We start from the raw sequence: 18686 nt of genomic DNA on the forward strand, positions 1-18686 counted from the left end.
ACACAGAGTGTAAAAATGCAGCTCCGCATGGACGGAATGAAGAGGAATTTTAATTGGAAATCTGACTTGCATCTCTGGAATGATATGCATTTTAATGAGCACAATTTGGCCGAATTCCTTCATGTTCAGTGCAGCTGTAAACGAGAGAGGGAATAAGTAAAGAACATGTGTTTTTAAAAGGGAACTACGGCCTTGAAATGCCTACACAACACCATTTCTGATCAGAAATTTGGAAGTCACAGTGGCACCCCAGGAATGATATTTCACAACAAATTAGACAGCAGTATTTCGCCCACGTCCCTCAATGAATAAATGAATAAAATGTGATTGAAGCACAATTTAAAAAGCACACCATATCCTGGAAATGTCTTAAATAATGTCTGAGTGGAATAATGTGCTCACAACCACCCCCAGACACTAATGGAATTTCACTCTCTGCATCACGAAAATGGGGAAAGCAGCGCAGGCTTTTAGCGTTATCCAAGCCCACATCTAATTAGTGAAATATCATAATACAATAACACAGCATCGTCTTCTCCCAAACCCAATTAATGGTCTATTGCAGCACAAATGTTTGATGAAATCACACCTAACATTCCAATTATCATAACGGCACCACAATATCATACATTTGATATTTTGTTCAAGAAACGCTCCTGTGATCCTTGGCTTCAAAACATGCGGCGCGGTCTTTAACAACAGAAACCCTGAGGAGATGAAAATCTTTCATGTCACTGTGAAACCTCACTGTCCTGTAAGACCATTTATGTGCTGTCACAGACACGTCTGCGCTGAAATTCTCCTCTTAGTGGCAGGATGTCGTGCTAATATGAACATTTTATCACAAGGAAATCCCACCAGCACCTTCACAGCTGGAGGTGGAGCCATGTGCCAGTTTCAGTGACAGCAGAATGGAGGTCTGGATTTTAGCATCACACACACATGCAGAGTGAAGGGCAACAAGCTCTGGCGGCCACTGGGCTTCGGCGTGGTTTGTTTTTCTAATTATGCTTCTTGACAAAAAGCAACATGAGGATTTGATTGCCGTGGGAGCTGACAATTTGTATCTAAATGTAACATTTTATGTAACCTGTGGATTCCTGACAAGCTCCAAACCTCTCATTATGATCTGGGCGCACTGCATGAGCGTCTTATTAGAGGTGTGCTGCCTCGCTGCATTGACTCGCTAACCAGTGGCACATCGCATTAGCACCGGCTCCTTCGTGCCACGGTATCACACACAAGAAGTGACCCCGAAACAATCTGAAAACTCCCACTCACAGCAATATCACCAAACACACAGTGTGTGTTTTTTTCTTTCTTTATGCCGTTTAATCATCTGCCTGCAGAATCAATCCATCTCGATCGCTGCCTGTTGCGGCTCTTTGAATCCCTCCTCCCCTTTTCCCCTCGCACCATCTGTCTCTCTTCCCGCGCTTCCTCCCAGCAGCCCTCCTTCAATCATTTTTTCATAACTCCTCCATCTCTCCAGCCTGTCCACCCTCATGAGCTCCCTCTGTCTTTCCTCAACGCACTCTCTGCATTAAACCTACATTTCATACTATACATAGCTACACATGTCACATCCTGGCTTTTTTTGTGGATGCTAATTTTTTGACAATGTGTCAACCCCAACAGCTAATGACTAGCGCGCAGTGGCGGTGGACACACTTGATTCGCAGTTAGCCGAACGCGGCGACTGACCGGCTCATTATCATTTAGAACTACACACACCCACACACTCTGACGCTAACGCCTGACAGGAATTTGAATTATGAGGAAGTCAGGAAGAGAGACATTCTTACAGTCACTGTAATGTGGTGCCAAAGTCCGTGGACCCTGCCTCTTGTATGAGTCTCTTTTTTTCGCTCCCGTTGGAGGCAGTGTTGGTATGTGGTGCTCATTAGCACTGCCTGTGTCGCTTCTCCACCCCTCACTCATGCCGTCTCTCTCTGTGTCTATTAAAGTCTGGGACACAATTATCCCCATTCTCCGTCTCTCTCCTTCTCCCTCCATCTCTATGAATGAGAGTGAGGAACACAATTACCACTGTTCTTTCTCTCCTTCTCTCTTTCCTGCTCTTCATCCAGCCCTACCTCCCTCCATCTACGTAGCACTCTCCCTCTCTATCCGCCTCTTATGGCTTCAGGAGAAGTCTGTGAAGGGAGCAGCTGCTGAAATATTTATTGATCTGTTTTCCTCAGTTTTATTTATTTCCCTCTCTTCCCTCATGCCCGGTCTTCCCCTCCGCACAGACCCAGAAACACCTCCAGCGCCGTGAGATGTCAGAGGCGGCTGAGGGGGCTGAAAATCCACAACATGAAACCATTATTTAGCATTTGTTGCACCCGGTAGTTTACCTGTGTAAACAAAACAAGAGTGTGGGATGAAGGCGAATGTGAGAACAACGGCAGCATCAGTCGCAGCGAGAGCAGATGCAGAGCAGATTGAGCCGTGAGACAGGTGGAGTGTTTGGCGTATTCTGATGCCTGTATACGCCGCAGGAGGCTGTTGACAGAAAACACTCAGGTGCTGCTCTTTTTTGTCCTATAAAGGAAGTTGTATACAACCAGGGGTGGGCGATAAAGGCAAATAAACATACCTCCATTTTTTTTATTTTTTTTTAAATTTCGATAACGATATTTTAACGATATTGAACAAAAATACTGTAAAACTTCTTGCCTACCAAAAGGACAACTATGGATGCCCCAACCACCCCCTGGAGGTCGAGTTGATTTTACTTTCTTTATAGCACCAGATCACAGCAGAAGTGATTGATAGTTACCGTTCACATTAATCAGGTCTATACTAGGGATGTCCGGAGCAGATCACATGATCAGAAATCGGGACCAATCACGTGGTTACAGCCTTGACCAGAATCGGACATTACATCCCAATTCTCATTTCCAAACCAACAGGAAAAATGACATCTTAGTATTTACTACTGCTGTGTGGTGGTACAGAGTCAGACTGTCTCAACCCCACACAGAAACAACACAGGACATGACATAACAACAGGGACACTGTTGGTTGAATGCCATAAAGTGCAGAACATGGCATGAGCTTAAAGTCGGGAGCGCGATGTATCAGAGTAGAAGTATCGGATCTGGACTCGTATCAGGACCTGATCAGGACTTCCCTAGTCTATACCTTTTTATTTAACAGACTGAATAGCCTCATGTTATTCAGCTCATTTACATGATGGGATGCCATTAGTACATCACTGTGTTCACATTTCTCCTCGCACTCTGAAGTTCCGCTCCAACGCGTTCACCGACACACAAATACGTGCGTGCATTTACACACACAGACAGGATCATTCCATGTAGCGGACAGAGAGCTGGAAAAAAACACCACAAGAAACATCTCCCAATGCCATCTCTGTGAAGTTGCAACACTTGCTCCAAACCCTTTCCAGGCGAGGGATGTACACCCATGTCTTACTATTGAATCATTTGCTCTGATCATTTTGCAACTCATAGACTGTGTATAGAGTGGACAGCTTGGCTCTGCCATTTACTGTTGTATGGTTTTGAAGCCAAAATACCCCCTCTTCTTGGCTCTACCTTCCGACATATTTTACAATCCCTTGAAAAAAATACAAAAGAACGGCAGCTGTCAATCATCGTTAAACGTGACATAAAGCTTTGTTTTTAACCTCTTATAACTAATGAAAATGAAACGCTTCAGGAAAAAAAGAGAAATTGAATACGAGGCCGCTAAATGATAGCTTCAAATCACCACAACAATCAGACATGAGAAACATTTCTACGAGGTGTATTAATCTTTTAAAGTTTGATCACAGCCCATCTGGAGTGACTGGGGAGATGAATTACTTTTACCTATACTGCAGCCAGCCACCAGGGGGAGCAGTTTTTTTGTGGTGACCTCACTTCAAGCTGAGCAAGATGACGTCCATTTTTTTTACATTCTATGGTGCAACTATGTAGTCTTTTGGTTCCCACTGAGTCACGACTGAACCCTTTCCACTGATTGGCTTCTGAGGCAAGCATTCAGCGAATGAGGACTTTCAAGCACCTCTCCTTTGCCATCTATGCACTGTCTATTTGTTTTTTTTGGAAACAGTACTCGATATTGTAAAATTGCACATCATTAAATCATCATTTTGAATAATATCGTACGCAGTATATATTGCCCACCCCTAGACACAACTGCAGGCTATTGAGGAAGTTAAAGTCATGGAAACAATGCCCTGAGCAATTATGATTACAATGGTTTCAGCGGTAGCCTCACACTAAATGGATTCACTGATGAATCTGACGTTATCTCTGCGTAATTAAAGTGCTCCTGTGTTATCGTGTGTCTCCGCAGTAAATATCAGCACAGTTAACTAGGAGTTTTAAGGTTACTCCACTGGCGAGTCACTCGGCAGCCGTTTGAAACTAATGTTTCTCTCCAGCCTTCTGTTGTTGCACAAATGATTAAACTTCTACACACATTCGTACGCACAAGGGGAAGATATCACACATGAGCACACTGAAACACACACACAAAGCTAAGTCCCATCACCAGGCATGGCCTGCATTAGCGTCTAAGCCTTTCCCATTGATTTGCCGGCGAGCTCCTTGTCTTTTGGTAATGAGGACAGGGAGAGAAGCGGGACCCTCGTCCCTCCCGGCTCCCCTAGGACGAGCCGCCCGCACTAATCTGAATTGTGTTTCCAATGATGCTAACTCTGGCACAAAAAAGACTAGAAAGGAGGAGGAATAGAGAAAAGAAAATCACACAGCGCTCTCCTTCCCTCTCCCCCTCTCTAACAGTATTCACTCCTCTTAAATGTGTAACATCTGCACATCACCAACAAGAAAACATCTCTTTCTCTCCGTCTCTCTTTTTCCTCGCAGACAGCTCAATCTGCAGCCTGGCCTGAAACCTCGAAAACTAAAGGGAAGAAATTTGCACCGCGCTGAGAGTCGAGTTTCTTTAAATGAACACCACAGAACAGGGATCAATGGACGTTATTAATACCAACTTTGATGTTATATATACATGCATATATCTACAAAGATGTGGCCTTTTCCCTCTCGTGGCTGAGCTGGCTTCCCATTGATTTAGTGCTCACACTTTTAGAGAGGGGATCGTTAAAATTCATCTTCCCACAGGTTCAGGTAAAGAAGCTCTTCTGCAGCGTATGCATGCATAGGTTTGTTTCCCTGAGTGTGTGTGTGTGTGTGTGGTGTGTACGTGTGTGCATGCCTACGTGGGCAGTGGTTGGTGTGAGTACGTGAACCACCACTTCAATCTGCTTCCACAGCCACTCTGCTCCTCTCAAATGATCCTTCCCCTGCACTAAATAAAACATAGGCCTTTTACATTTGTTGCAGCGAGAAGCCACAGCTTTGGTGTTAATATTCAAAGTCCAGCACAGGTCTTCAAACTGGGACTGGGACTCAGGGAGGACGATGAGAGGATTGTAACGAAGCGAATTACAACAGTAATTAAACACAGTATAACTACCTGTCCTGGGCTGAAAGCAGACCCGGTCCCTTTCCATCGCGACGAGCTGAACTCCATATATTAAAACTGTGATTATAATTGCAAACAAGCCCGGCTGTAATCATTATTTATGACACTGACACTGTGTAATTGCCAAACCCCCCGAACCAATATGTCCAGCTCAATGAAGTGTTCATCAAATCCGACAGGAGAAATCTCAAGGGCAGTGAGGTGGTGCGAGGTGCTGCTGCGCCTGCCTCTTGTCTGCACCAACACCGTGGTTAACCATCCCCGAAGGGTTTGAACTCGTAACCTCTCAGTCACCGCTCCGTCCACATAGCTGCTAAGGCTAGAGATGCAGAGTTCTCCAGCCTGGGAGGTCGCGGGGTCAACAGCACAGGGGTTATTCATCTCTGTCGTGGCTGTAATTGGAAATGCAGCAAAACCCTTACATTGAGGGTGAGATAATAAATACGAGTGAACATTTCTCTGTGTTCTGGTCGATTGGCGTACCCAGAGCAACATCCTTCAGTGAGGTAGAGATATCCAGGTGTGGTAGGTACAAACATCTTTTTTAATTCACACTGTATGAATCTTGTAATCACTTTAAAAACAGTCTCTGTTGGAATTTTTTTTTCTTTTTCTTTCCTGTTCAAATTGTTTTTACAAATTCATTTTGACTCATTGTTTTCACAGGTATGGGGCCTCTTTTCATCTTTTGATCTGGAGTATTAACTTTGTTGTGTCCAAGCCAACCACATTTACCATTCCAAATCATGAAGACAAAGCTGTATTTAACTTTTTGTATTTTACTGCTCTTGGTGTGGCTCCATAACAACTTGCAGTCCAACCGAAAAGCTCTCAGACTGGGACGTGTTAAAGTGTTTAAGTCCAGGGCTCGTATGCATGACAAGCCATTAGCGGGGTAAACAAACCGTTCGTACTAACCACAAAAAAAGTTGATAAGCTGTATGCATGAGCCAGGTTAACAGCCCAAAAGAGCGTTCGGTTTAATGGAGGTATACCCCACTATTATAGGCACCAATGGCAGGATTACTGTACTTGTTTGGCTGTTTAAAAGGCAGACATAGCACAATACATTACAGTTTGAGAAGAAATATACAAAGACAGTGGACAATCCTTTGGAAAGATTTAGGAGACACAACATTTTTCAGTGAACAAGATACATGCGGTGAAATGTTGGAGTTCATATTGCTCTAAAAGTTATTGATCGGGGTATTGGGACATTGCTGAAGTGCTTGTTTTGCAAAGCACCTTTCATATTATTGATTTTATTATTGAGGTTTTCTACTGTGTGCTTGGAAACACCACACACATTTACTCTGTTAAAGATTGCCAAACTTTCTCTTTCTCTTTGTTTACCTGATTGACTCACTGATAACAGCTGTTAGTCCATATGCTTCCTATTATAAAATCTCCATTCCCCCAGCTGAAAAATGTTTTTCTTGATCTTCTCTCAGTCACACTGTTACCACTCACCAGATTTGTTGTAGTTTATGAGTGGTAGACAAGCGCAGTTCGAGTTTTTTTTATGGGGTTTTCCAGGAGGTTCCCCTTAATTATGATGTAACCTGCTCCTATGTTGCTTTCATGGTGTAATTAGTTAACTGGATGTTATTTGCAGTTGTGCATGCGGCTAACACTGCAGCCAAACAAGCCATTCCATGACAGAACGTTAGGACTAATGGCCCTGTTTGTTTAATGACTGAACGTGCATACAAGCCCTTGTACTTAACTGTTTCCTTTTAAAGTGAAGTCAACACAGACTCAGGATGTGTTCCTCGCTTTTTCATAACTTCTGGCAGATTTTCATATGTTTCCCCTTCTTTTAACAGATAATATCAAACTCAAACTGATGTCAACATTGTAAGGGCAAAACACCGAAATTTATCACAACTCATCTTCACTGAAACTGATATAAACATTACACCGTACTGTATTCAGCACTCTGCTTCTAAAGAAACATTCAACAGTGTAAAGAAATTCGCCTTGAAAATGTGAAAAGGAAAGGTGGTATTAAAGACAAGGACTCTCGTGAGCATTCACAAAAATCAGAGAGATACTCAGGTTGTAACTTTCAGAAAACCTCAATGAAGACAGTTCACCCTGTGGTTTAGAGCAAGTGTGCTCAAAGTGGAGGTCAGAGAACAATTATCAGGGGTCATGAGATGCCTTCAAAAAAGATAAGAAAAAACAATGTTATCTGTTGTAAAATATTTGCGAATGTAAAAACAAAATTAAATGAAATCATGAAAGTAAAAAATGTCTCATTAGTTTTTACGCCTCTTCCTGGCCGCATGATCCCTGAGGTGATTACAAGAGATACAAAAACATTAGCAGCAGGTAAGCAGCACAGGAGACAGCAGCCAAATGAAGAAGCTCAGGCTAAAGCCTATAAGGCACAAACATATGCACATGGACTTACATATCTATCAAATATTGCTGAACATAAAGATCACTTGTATGAAATAATATTTCTTTTGCTTTTGTTGTTGATTAACTTATTAGTGCTTGTAAGCAGCTGTGATCAACGCTGAGTCATCCTGAAGGATAGTTGGGGTCACGGGCTGAGCAGTTAATCAAATAGAAACCCACGTTGCAATATAATAAAATGCAATTTTCAAATGGCAAAGGCTGCAGTTCAAAAAAAAAAAAAGTTTCATGTACACAGACCTTGAGGGAGTATAGTAACTTGTACTCATTCTGTTTCAAAACTAGCAAAAGTCAATGTGCTGCGGGGTTTTTGGCAAAAAAAAAAAAACCCGTGAGCTACAGAGATCCATAGCAGAATGCTTGTGGCTGGCAAAGCCATCCTCCTTGTTCACTTTATTCTGTATGGTTTGTTACTCTTATTGACTACTGGAGGTTTGTAAAATTTCAGTTTTCCTTTTTCATTTGCAATTAAAAAGTGCAGGAAAGAATTGTTTATAAGTTAACAGTATTCTTTCTTGTGTTGGTCATAGTGCAGAATGACTTAGTGCTTCTGTTTAGTAAATAATGCTGAAGATTCGGTCAAACCTAGGAGGGGGTCACAGGCTGAGAAGTTTGGGAACCCTAGCTTTGACCATTTCTCAGGACTGTGTGGGCACAGCCAATAATGCCTCAGTTAAACCCTCCTGTACATGCACACTAAACTTAGTCACACGACACTTAGCTACAAACAGAAATTATTAGGGAATAATCTACCAAGGTGGTCTACACAAAGATTTCATTTCACTGTTGTATTTTTGTTTTTGTTGTGTGATGTCAGCAAGAATGTTCAGAGACATTTCATTAGAGACAGGAAAGAAGAGAAAACTGCACTTGTAGGCACCTCTGTATCAGTCACTGTGTCAGCATCCCAGGATGATGCTGTCATTGTCGGGGCTGCACAGTGTGACCATAGACTGTATATAGAGAGGACAGAGTGGCTATGCCATTTACCATTGTATGGTTTTGAAGCCAAAATACCCCTATCTGAGGCACCATCACTGGCAGCAGTTGTGTAGCCGTTGTGCGGCCAAAGTAATAATACTATTTTTTTTTCTTCTGAAAGTCAAAACTCTTCTTGGTTTTTCCTCCTGACATATTTTACAATCCCTGGAAAAAATACACAAGAACGGCAGCAGTCAATCTTTGTTAAACGTGACATAAAGCCTCGTTTTTAACCTCTTATAACTACTGAAAACAAAACTCTTTAGAAAAAAAGAGGACCTGAATACAAGGCAGCCAAATGATATCTTCAAATCACCACAACAGATGTGAGAAACATTTCTATGAGGTGTATTAATTTTTTAAAGTTTGACCACAGCTCATCAGGACTGGCTGGGGAGATAGATTTTTTTTACCTATACTGCAGCCAGCCACCAGGAGGAGCTTCGAGCCGAGCAAGATGACATCCATTTTTTTTTCAGTATATGAACTTGACAAGATAACACATGATCTTAAACTTGATGGCTTCTCCATTTACACATATTACATCTAGCCATGATTTATAAAGGGTTGAAAATCAAACGTGTGATGAATTGTGCGAAACAGCAAAATCTGATCTTATGAAATGTTTTAGGTCCTGTGTTTATTAAAGCAGATTTCACCCTAGCTCTGCCTTTAGTACTAAACCATTGTTGTTCAGCGTTTTCAGCATCTCGAGCAAAAAATACAACTTCAGTGCCACCTCTTTGAAAATCTGTCACTTTTTTTTAAAGCTTTTTTTAACTCCAAGTGTGTTAGTGCCACTTTTTAATCACAAGTGTAAACAGACCCTTAATCAAAGGCTGCAAAAAATTCATGAAAAAACTTTCACTTCCAAATAGTTTCAGCATCTTGTTAACAGTTGCCACAGACGCCTACGGAAAGTTTTTCAGACTGAAAATTGAGCCCTGAGATGTTTCAGTTCTTCAGAACTAGAGAAACATAAAACAGAAATATCAATACTTTTTTTTTTTTTTTTTAATGGTCAGTATTAAAACTCTTTGCTGCCAGTGTTTACAGCAACATGCAATTCGAGCTTATTAGCCCTCAAAGCTAAGATGAAGCTTTGGCTCTTATCAGGTGGCACATTTTCCATTTCTGCTGATACTTAACACACGCCAAGAGAAACAGATCATCAAGTTTATCCCTGCAGCCAAAAAATAAAGAACCCACTGGCAATATTCAGCACCTGCAGCCATTAATGATCAACCACATATGTTCAAATCGGACAGGAAAAGCTTTACACCACCATGCAGCAACTCTTCTGATGGGTTTGCAGAGTTAGATTTCTAATTTTCTAAATAAACATTTCCCATCATATTCAAACTAAATGAGAGGAAAGTTCGCATAAACTTAATGACAGTATTTTTCTCATCTGAATCAAAACTTATTGCTGCTTTTCAGATTTTAAATAGTTTGTACGTTAGACCCTCAATTACACAGTTTGAAGGTAATCATGGATTTAGATTTTATGTCGCCTCAATTTTCATCTATTGCAGCAATTAATCCAAATTGAGTTTCTAACTAAAGCAAATCTCATCTTTGAGTGTTTCAGTGTAGAGCTCATCTCAGCCAGTCTATAGACCAAACACAGCTGGGCTTTCTTCAGGTGATCTCTGCTTCACTGTGCATGAGGAATGGATACAGTGGAAGATGTCAGAGGTTCGGCTCCACAGAGCAGCAAGAGTCAGAGAAAAAAAAAGTTACACCCAAGAGGGGAAACTTTCCTTTCCGACCACAGACCCACTCCAGGCTGGTTTTACCTCCAACCTTTGTCCCTGCAGGCTCTTGAGACCAAATCTTGGCCCCCTCACTCCAACACTTGCAGAAAAACAAAACCTGCCAAAATGGCAGAGCATTTCTAAGCCAAACATGGAAAACAACAGCTCACAGAAACCAAGGATTTCAAAGGGAGGGAGGAAAAGCAGAGGCCCCTCCAGAATAGAAGCGCAAGGCATCTGTTGATGCTGGCATCTCCCTGCTCTTCATCTGCAAGCCAAGACTGCTGATCCAGTCGAGTGTGTGGCTGCATGAGTGTGTGTGTGCGTTTGTGAGGGGGCAGGGGAGAAGGGTGGCTACGTACTAGCATGTGCAATGAGCATTGACCCCACTTGGCCCCCATATGTTGCTGAAACAAGAAGGATGGCGGGCTACAAAGTGACCCCGCCTGCTTTCACCTGTGTTCCTGCCCTGAACACTTCCTGTTACCAAACCCTTCATCACAGCGGTGCACGATGCAGGAGAGACCCATCTGTTGGACTGTTGGAACACTAGCCAAATACATGTGTAGTGTATAGAGTGTGCCAGTCAGATCTCCGGTAACAATTGCATTAATGGATGGCTATGAGGCATAAATCTGCTACTCATATGCCTAAATATAGCATTCAAATTATCTCCTTTGAATATAACCCTACATGCCCTCAGCTGTGACCTGAGTGGCTTTGTAAGTGGAAGCAATTTCTCTTGTCATCTTCACTTTTCAATGAATCAATGACAGCAGTATTCTCATGAGCACATCGTGCAGGTTTCTGTCACAACAAAAACCCTTTGAGCTGAAACCTAAATTGTTTAATTTTCCGAGGAAAGGTTTGTGTGGATATATGTTTTTATCATCACAAAGCAGCAAAGCCTCACAGAATCTGCTCTTAGAGATGGCACAGGTTTTGATTAATTGCAGACAGCCCGTGAGACGGAAATAAACAGATATTTGAGTGTATTATATGTGTGGGCACCTGGCCATCCACTTTTCTAGAGGTGTGGTTCACAGATACTTAAGCAGGAGACAAGGGAGAGAGACTGGGGAAGTAGAAAAGGCATGATGGCGTGCCAGCTGGACACACAGTCGTGGAAAGGTTTGTGCTTTCACACGCCAAGCCAGGAGGGAACCTTTGACTGGCCTGATTGTGTTTTGCAGCACAAAAAAGCCGTTTTTCAACCTGTTTGGCATGCCAATACATTGCTCTGAAACATATTTTACTATCTGTATGAGAGTATGTAAGGTCAAACGCTGCTTTAAACATCAAATATATCTTTTGTGTACATTAAGAAGAGAGTCAAAGAAAGAAATGTTGAATAAACTTCCTTCAAGAATCTGTTAAGTTTGTTTCATTAATCATCAAAGTGGTAATAATACTTCACAAACAATCCGCTGAAAGTATTGGTAAAGCATCTGAGCACCAATTAAACACTCGTTGACTTCCAGGGCCACAGAAAAGAAGGATTATTCTACTGCTGCATGATTTATCGAGAGGCGGACAGTGCCCTTTTAACAGCCATGTTCTTCCTTCATAATGCATGCTTTCCACCTTAAAAGATGGACGTGTTGTGGACCTACAGCCACCCAGAGCAGCAGGCTGGGATCCCTCTAGCAGAAAGATCTGATCCACATGTCCTGAAATGTGCCCATCAATATCCAATCACTTCTCAACCGTGGCTACATGATTGGTTACACAGTCACATCTTCCCCCCTTAAAAAAAATCCACAGGTTACAAATTCAGAGAGCTGGGAGCTGAAATGAGTCTCAGAGTGGTTTAAGGCTTGGTTCGTGTGGTGGTGAGGCCCTCGGTGTTAGTGTGTTGGTGAGGTGTGTGTGTGTGAGTGTGTCCTGCGGGGCTGTCCGTCTGCTCTCTGCCTGCTGTGGAGAAGGGGGCTCGCTGTGGTAAGCCAACCATGACCAGCTGGGCTTCTCCTGCCCACGAGAAGCTCCGGAGCAGGAGGCTGTAGCCCGTCTGCATCTGCAGGCTGTTAACCTCACATCTTATTGCACTGACACATCAATTATTGTTATTAAGGGCCGGAGTAATTTATTTATATACTGATTTCCCATAGGAGGGAGCTTGGAGCTAATTGAGCCAGGTGTATGTGTGTGTATGTACGTGTGTGTTCATGATTCATGAGCAGAGGGAAATTATGGTGAGAATGCCGTGCACAGTTAATACATGGTGGGATATCCCATGACATGGTGAGAATATTAGAAGATGAAATGATGAAAAATGCAACAGTGTTTCAAAAATCCCTCTGGCCAGTGCACCCTGAGGCAAAAGCAACAAAATAAAAATTTCTGTAGGTTTTTTTTTCCTTTTTCTCTTTTTTTAAGGCGGTAGTTTAATATGCCATGGTGCAACTTAACTCCAGACTGCAAAAAGGGTTTAACCTCAGGAATTTTGGAGCTCATAAAAAAGGTGTGTTTGTCTTTTTCATTGAGTGGTGGAGATGTTTAATGCTGGATAAAAGAAGAGAATTAGGCTTGTCAACACACTGCTATTTTGACACCCCTCTTAGCCCCCCAACCGTCCATCCTTCACCATTCATCTCCATCTGTCTGTCTCGACCTTGGGTTTGAAGTGAGAACAAAACACTGTCTTTCTCTCCCCCAGCCTCTCTGCAATGCTTCCACCCGTACTCACGTTAACCCCACCACCACTACCACTACATACAACCCTCTCCACCCCCTCCACCACCACCACCATCGTCCCCTCATTGCACTGGTGGTGCGTCGTGCGCGTGGCATCCCGGACCATTCATGTCACGTAAAGGAATGTTCACAGCAGACTGAGGCTGGGGGTCTGTATGTTTTTTTATAGTAAACATTTTAGCATGCACCACTCGTTGCTCTCACTGAACCACGAGGTTGGCTTGGAGATGAACCTGGCGCTGCGCTCACACGCACGCGCATCGGCACACAAGCACACACATACGCACGCACGCGCAGCCTCTCTCTCTCTCCTCTCTGCGTTTGTAAATCCGTGTGTGAGCAAATGGAAAACTAGAGCGCAGTGCCACAGCAGACACGCGTGATTCACAGGCAGGTAGACCCCCCCATCTCCCCTCCCCACCTCCTTCTTTCATCATTAGTATTCACCTCCACAACCGTTTTCAGAAAATGAAAGGCGATACATGCGCATCAGCACTGAGCCGTCAACACATCGCTAAAGTAGCAAGTAAGAACTTACCTTTCGACAGCAAAACCAGGATCAAACCAGCAAACACGTTCCGCAAGAGGGGGCAGCCCATGATGGAGTTCTGATTGATTTTCTGCTTGTTTTTGCAGCCAAATGTGCCTTGGTATTCCTCCCGTATGGTGCCGTTGCGGGGTATCAGTGTATCAAAAAAACGACCCAGTGAATGAATGTCAACAGCAATAGTCCAACGCTTCCTCTACATGTGACTGGACGAAAACATCAGTCTTGTCCACTTGAGTTTTCCTTCAGACGTAGAGAGGGAGAAGAAGAGAAGCAGTTTGTGTTATCCTGTGCAGAATCTCTTGGCCATAAAAATATCAGCGCAGAAAAAAAGAAATATTCCAGACAATTAGTTTGTCTCAGAAAGCCTTGGAGGAAAGAGAAAATCTGTTGGAAAACGCATGTGGGTAAAAGGTGAAATTAAACTGTCCCCTGACTTGACATCAATATGTTTTTTGTCAGAGAACAGGAGGGGGTCTGTGCGTCCGGACCAGTCGCAAATCGCCACTTGAGCCTTAATTAGCCTGCTCCCTACACGTCTCTGTTGGTATGCAGCGCGTCTCGTCGCTCCGCACTCCGCGCGTCGCAGGGAGCAGCACAGAATGCGAGGCGCACAAGAAAAAAAGAGCATGATTGACAGTTCAAGGAGAGCCCCTTTCCCAATCACCGGCCCTAAGAAGGGAGGCGGGATTTATGATTGCACCGATGTCCCGCTCAGAGAGGCCGGCCAAGGAGCCGCGCCGGCCAATAGCAGACACGCGCTGGGCGGGCAGAGCGCGAGGCGAAGCACGGCGCGGTGATAATGCAATGTGATTTATAGCCAGCTCGGTGTTGCTGCAGTACTCAGAGAAAACAGTCCACAAGGGGACAGGCGGGCATAATAACTACAGGGACAGAGGTGGGGAGGGTGAGTGAGGGGCAGGTGGAGCCATATGGGCTCCGGTGCACGCGGGGTTTTGGGAGAGGATGAATGAAAACAGAATGAGGTGGAGGGACAGGTTGCATTGCTGATGAGCAGATGTTTCTCAATTGCTGAAAATGGAAATCTTCAGACCAGAGGAGGAGACGGCTGTGGGGACAGAGTAGAAACTTCCCACATAGGCTGAAGTTCTGGGAGACAGGGGGGTGTCAGCAGATTGTAACAGCACAGCAGAAAACACCATCTGACTCCATCACTCTGCTGAATTAACGGCAGGAGACAGAAACGCATGTAGGGAGGCACTTTATATTTATGCAGAGGTACTAATGAGCCATTTATAAACATGTTAGTCTCATCTTGGTGTCTGCCACTCGAAGAGTGAGAAGCAGTCTCATAAAGTGAAGATCTAATTTTCAGAAAAAGTTTCACGCTGTGAACTAATCATCCAACTCCAGACACACGGTCTATAGCTTCAACAGGAAGTTGTCTAACAACCAGAAAAAATATGTTGGCAAATGATGTTTTTCCTCCCTTACATTAGAGTACTCATTTCAGACATCTTGCATCATTCAGATAAACGTTTTGTGATCGGAAACTCAACCTGCAACTAACACTGAAGGCTGTAGCTCATTTGTTGCTTTCCTTTGCAGTATCACTTGTGCATGACAAGAAAACTTGCTTTTGCCCTTCAAACTAGCAGTCTGTTGCTTCCAAGTGAAGTAAATCTACATTTGTGCACAAGATTTCAAAGATAACCACTTTTTTTGCAGTTGTCTAACCCTTACCCAAACCATACATCCTCACGCCATCAGCTTTTTCTTTCATCCTCTTATCTTGTTGTGAAGGCGTGTCCATGGAATGCTTGTGTCGTGAGTTCTTGGTAACAAATGTCAAAAGTTGCAGCATACTACTTAAATGCACCCTTGCTAATTGGGTCTTGCAGAGAAACTGTATAAAACATGGATGTAGTCTCGGTAGCGTTTTGAAGCTCAAAGATTGCAGCTGTCATGTTAGTAATGCTGACTCTTACCCACCTTCCATCAGTCTAACTGAAGGTGAAGAGGTAGAGCTGTGAGAGGTCTTTAGCCCCCTACGTTTTCTTCGCGCTTGACAGATTTTGTCTGCCAGCTCCAAAACCCTTTGCTGTGCAACATCTCAGAGTTTATAATCTTTTAGTAACCCTATTGGAAAAGAAGCGCAGGGAATGCCACAAAACAGAAAGTTGTTTTTGAAAGGTGCAGTATTCTCATTAAAGCCTGGTTTAAACTTCTGAATTGAATAGATGTCAAAGCCAATGCATCTTTTCTCAAATGTTACTACATGTCGAAAAGACCCTCACCACAAGCCCTGTAATTGGTCCAGATGGTGTGATTGTTTTTCGTGCAATTTCAACTTTCTCAAAACAAATGCCTAATTCATCCTCTTCCACATCACTATCCTTCTTTGAAGTAGTTCCTATGTGATATAGGACTACAGGCATCAGCTGCAATAGAACACGAGCTCAAAATTGCAGGATGGGTGACAACAGTATAGACCACATCGCCTTAGTGTGTTTTAAAACTAATTTAACCTAGAACCAAAAACATGGACATAGACTTAATGATGAGAGATTTTTAAGCTAAACAATTAAAAACAATTAAAGTCGCCACATTGGAGACACTCAGCCAAACTTTAAAATCAGCTGATTTAGCTACAAAAAAAACAAGATAAAATCGAGGCAGACCTTTAGCCTCCTGGAAAACAGAAGATGTCCATATGTCTGGCAACTTGCCACACTTCTAACAATGCAAATGAACACAAATAGCTATAAGCCTCAGTCTAAAATCACATGCGGTAAAATTCACCTCAGTGTACAGCAGCAGAAGCTGATGGACTGAGCTGTTAGACCATCAGCTTCTGGTACCAAGAGATCTAAATGGGGATTCCTTGGCTTTTCGAGTTGACCTCCACAGCAGAGGTTCTCAGACTCTTTTAGATCATGGACACCTTTCAGGTTGGACATTTTTCCAAGGACCTCCTCATTAATGTAACAATCATTAGCGTAATATTCATTCATTCATTTCTGAACCGCTTATCCTGTTCAGGGTCGTGGATGCCTGGAGCCAATCCTAGCTGTCATTGGGCGAGAGGCGGGGTACGCCCTAGACTGGTCGCCAGTCAATTACAGGGCTGACACAGAGACAGACAACCATTCACTCACACACTCACACCCACAGACAGTTTAGAGTGCTCAATGAACCTGATGAGCATGGTTTTGGACTGTGGGAGGAAGCCAGAAGACCTGGAGAGAACCCACGTATGCACGGGGAGAACATAGCATAATACTGATACTGTTAAATAATTTGCTATATTGTATTTTGCAACAATATAATCAGGCTACATTTATACGTTTATACAAAAATGTGTGCCAAAGTGCTCTCCTGGTTGGCAAAATACACTTAACTGCCCTTTTGGATAGTTAAAACATGATAAACTGCTCTCTGACAAAAATGCACATCGTATGTCCTTTCTTTTTTCAAATCCTTTTTTGCCACTGCCCTTCAAAAAGTCTGTGCACACCACTGCACCAAAGTGTTCTTTTGTTTTGAGTTTTTTTTTTTTGTTGTTATTGTTGCTCACTATGAAGTGATAGACACATCAGGATCATGTGACAATTGATCTCATGGCCCAAAACTCAATTAGGTTAGAGTTTTGGAAGAAATAGCCAAATTTACTGGTGCAAGAGATCCCAGTTTGTTGATATGCTTTTTCAGTGATAGAGCACACTTTTACAATCATTTTCCAATTATTCTGGGGACCCCCAAGCTCTGGTTGGCAGACCGCTGGGGGTCCTGGAACCCTTCTTTGAGAATCACTACTCTAGAGGACAGTTAAGTAACTTTTTGCAATTACATAAACTCGATCAAGCAATAAAGTCTTTTACTTGCAGGAGACTTCTTATTACATTTGTCAACACATTTTTTTTTTTTTTAAATGACTCTTCCTTTGTGTAGACGGCTTTTTCAGCTTTATGATATCATTCAGAACTTGCAAGTGATGCCTTTTGATTGAAATACCCATCACTGATTTACTGAACACCTGAGCTGATGTATCGCTCCTTTCATGACTTAAACATGTGTTCCTTTTATTACCAGTGAGTGCAATGAGTGCAAAATGCCCAAGTTATAAAGCACTGCCTGATGATTTATGCTTCTCAAACAGCATTACAATAAATACAGCTGAGGATTTATTGAGTGCATATCTGCCTCTGACGAAAGATGAAGAAAGATGAGCGCACGCGAAAACCCAGGACTGATTAATGATTCAGCTAATCAAAGCCCAGCATTAGTTACTCTCAGTGTTGGACTTGTTTGTAAATACTTATTATTCACTATTAATTAGACTCGACACGGTGGAGTGAATCAGGAGCCAGTCATTTTTAGGATGTTCGCCAATGCCTCATTAGGCCGTTATGTTGGAAGGCTTATTTGATATTTTTAGATGACAGATGTAAAACTAATGATTTATAATAAACAGGTGCTGGAGATAGACGGACCAATTCATCCACCCATGAATTCATATAGATACACAGCACCACCCTCTTCTCTTATTACAAGAATTATGAAGTCAAAGCACTGTTTCAACAGGCACTGACATATAGTCTTAGAAACAATACATTATAAATTGTGGGATTTAACTCCACTTAAAACATTCAAGGTTTTATCACAAACTTCCCCTTTTTCCGTGTTGGTTCAGTCCACAGCAGGACAGATTGTTGTGTTTATTTAAAGCAGACGCAGTAACAGGAAGTTCAATGAACCTTGTGTTGGATTTAATGAGATTTTCTTGCCCCATCTTCTTCGCTGGTAATTTGGTAAACATTGCAGCAGGAGTCACA

At 42.8% G+C, this 18686-nt stretch overlaps 1 protein-coding gene across 2 annotated transcripts in view; it reads right to left on the reverse strand.

Annotated features, from left to right (window-relative positions):
- The window catches only part of iglon5 (IgLON family member 5), a 209899-nt gene that overhangs the window by 142710 nt on the left and 48503 nt on the right, over nt 1–18686 (reverse strand). Inside the window, exon 1 of one of the 2 annotated variants that reach the window (XM_074683010.1) lies at nt 13882–14479. The exons of the other annotated variant lie outside the window; for it this stretch is intronic. Coding sequence (XP_074539111.1) covers nt 13882–13942 — 61 coding nt within the window. The 5' untranslated portion in view covers nt 13943–14479. Of the gene's footprint in view, nt 1–13881; nt 14480–18686 lie in introns of those variants that run through there. 2 annotated transcript variants of the gene reach the window in all.

This window comes from Halichoeres trimaculatus, unplaced genomic scaffold (genome assembly GCF_033239565.1).
Source record: "Halichoeres trimaculatus isolate MK-OKI-2021-1 unplaced genomic scaffold, fHalTri1.1 fHalTri1_scaffold_12, whole genome shotgun sequence".
NCBI lineage: Eukaryota > Metazoa > Chordata > Actinopteri > Labriformes > Labridae > Halichoeres > Halichoeres trimaculatus.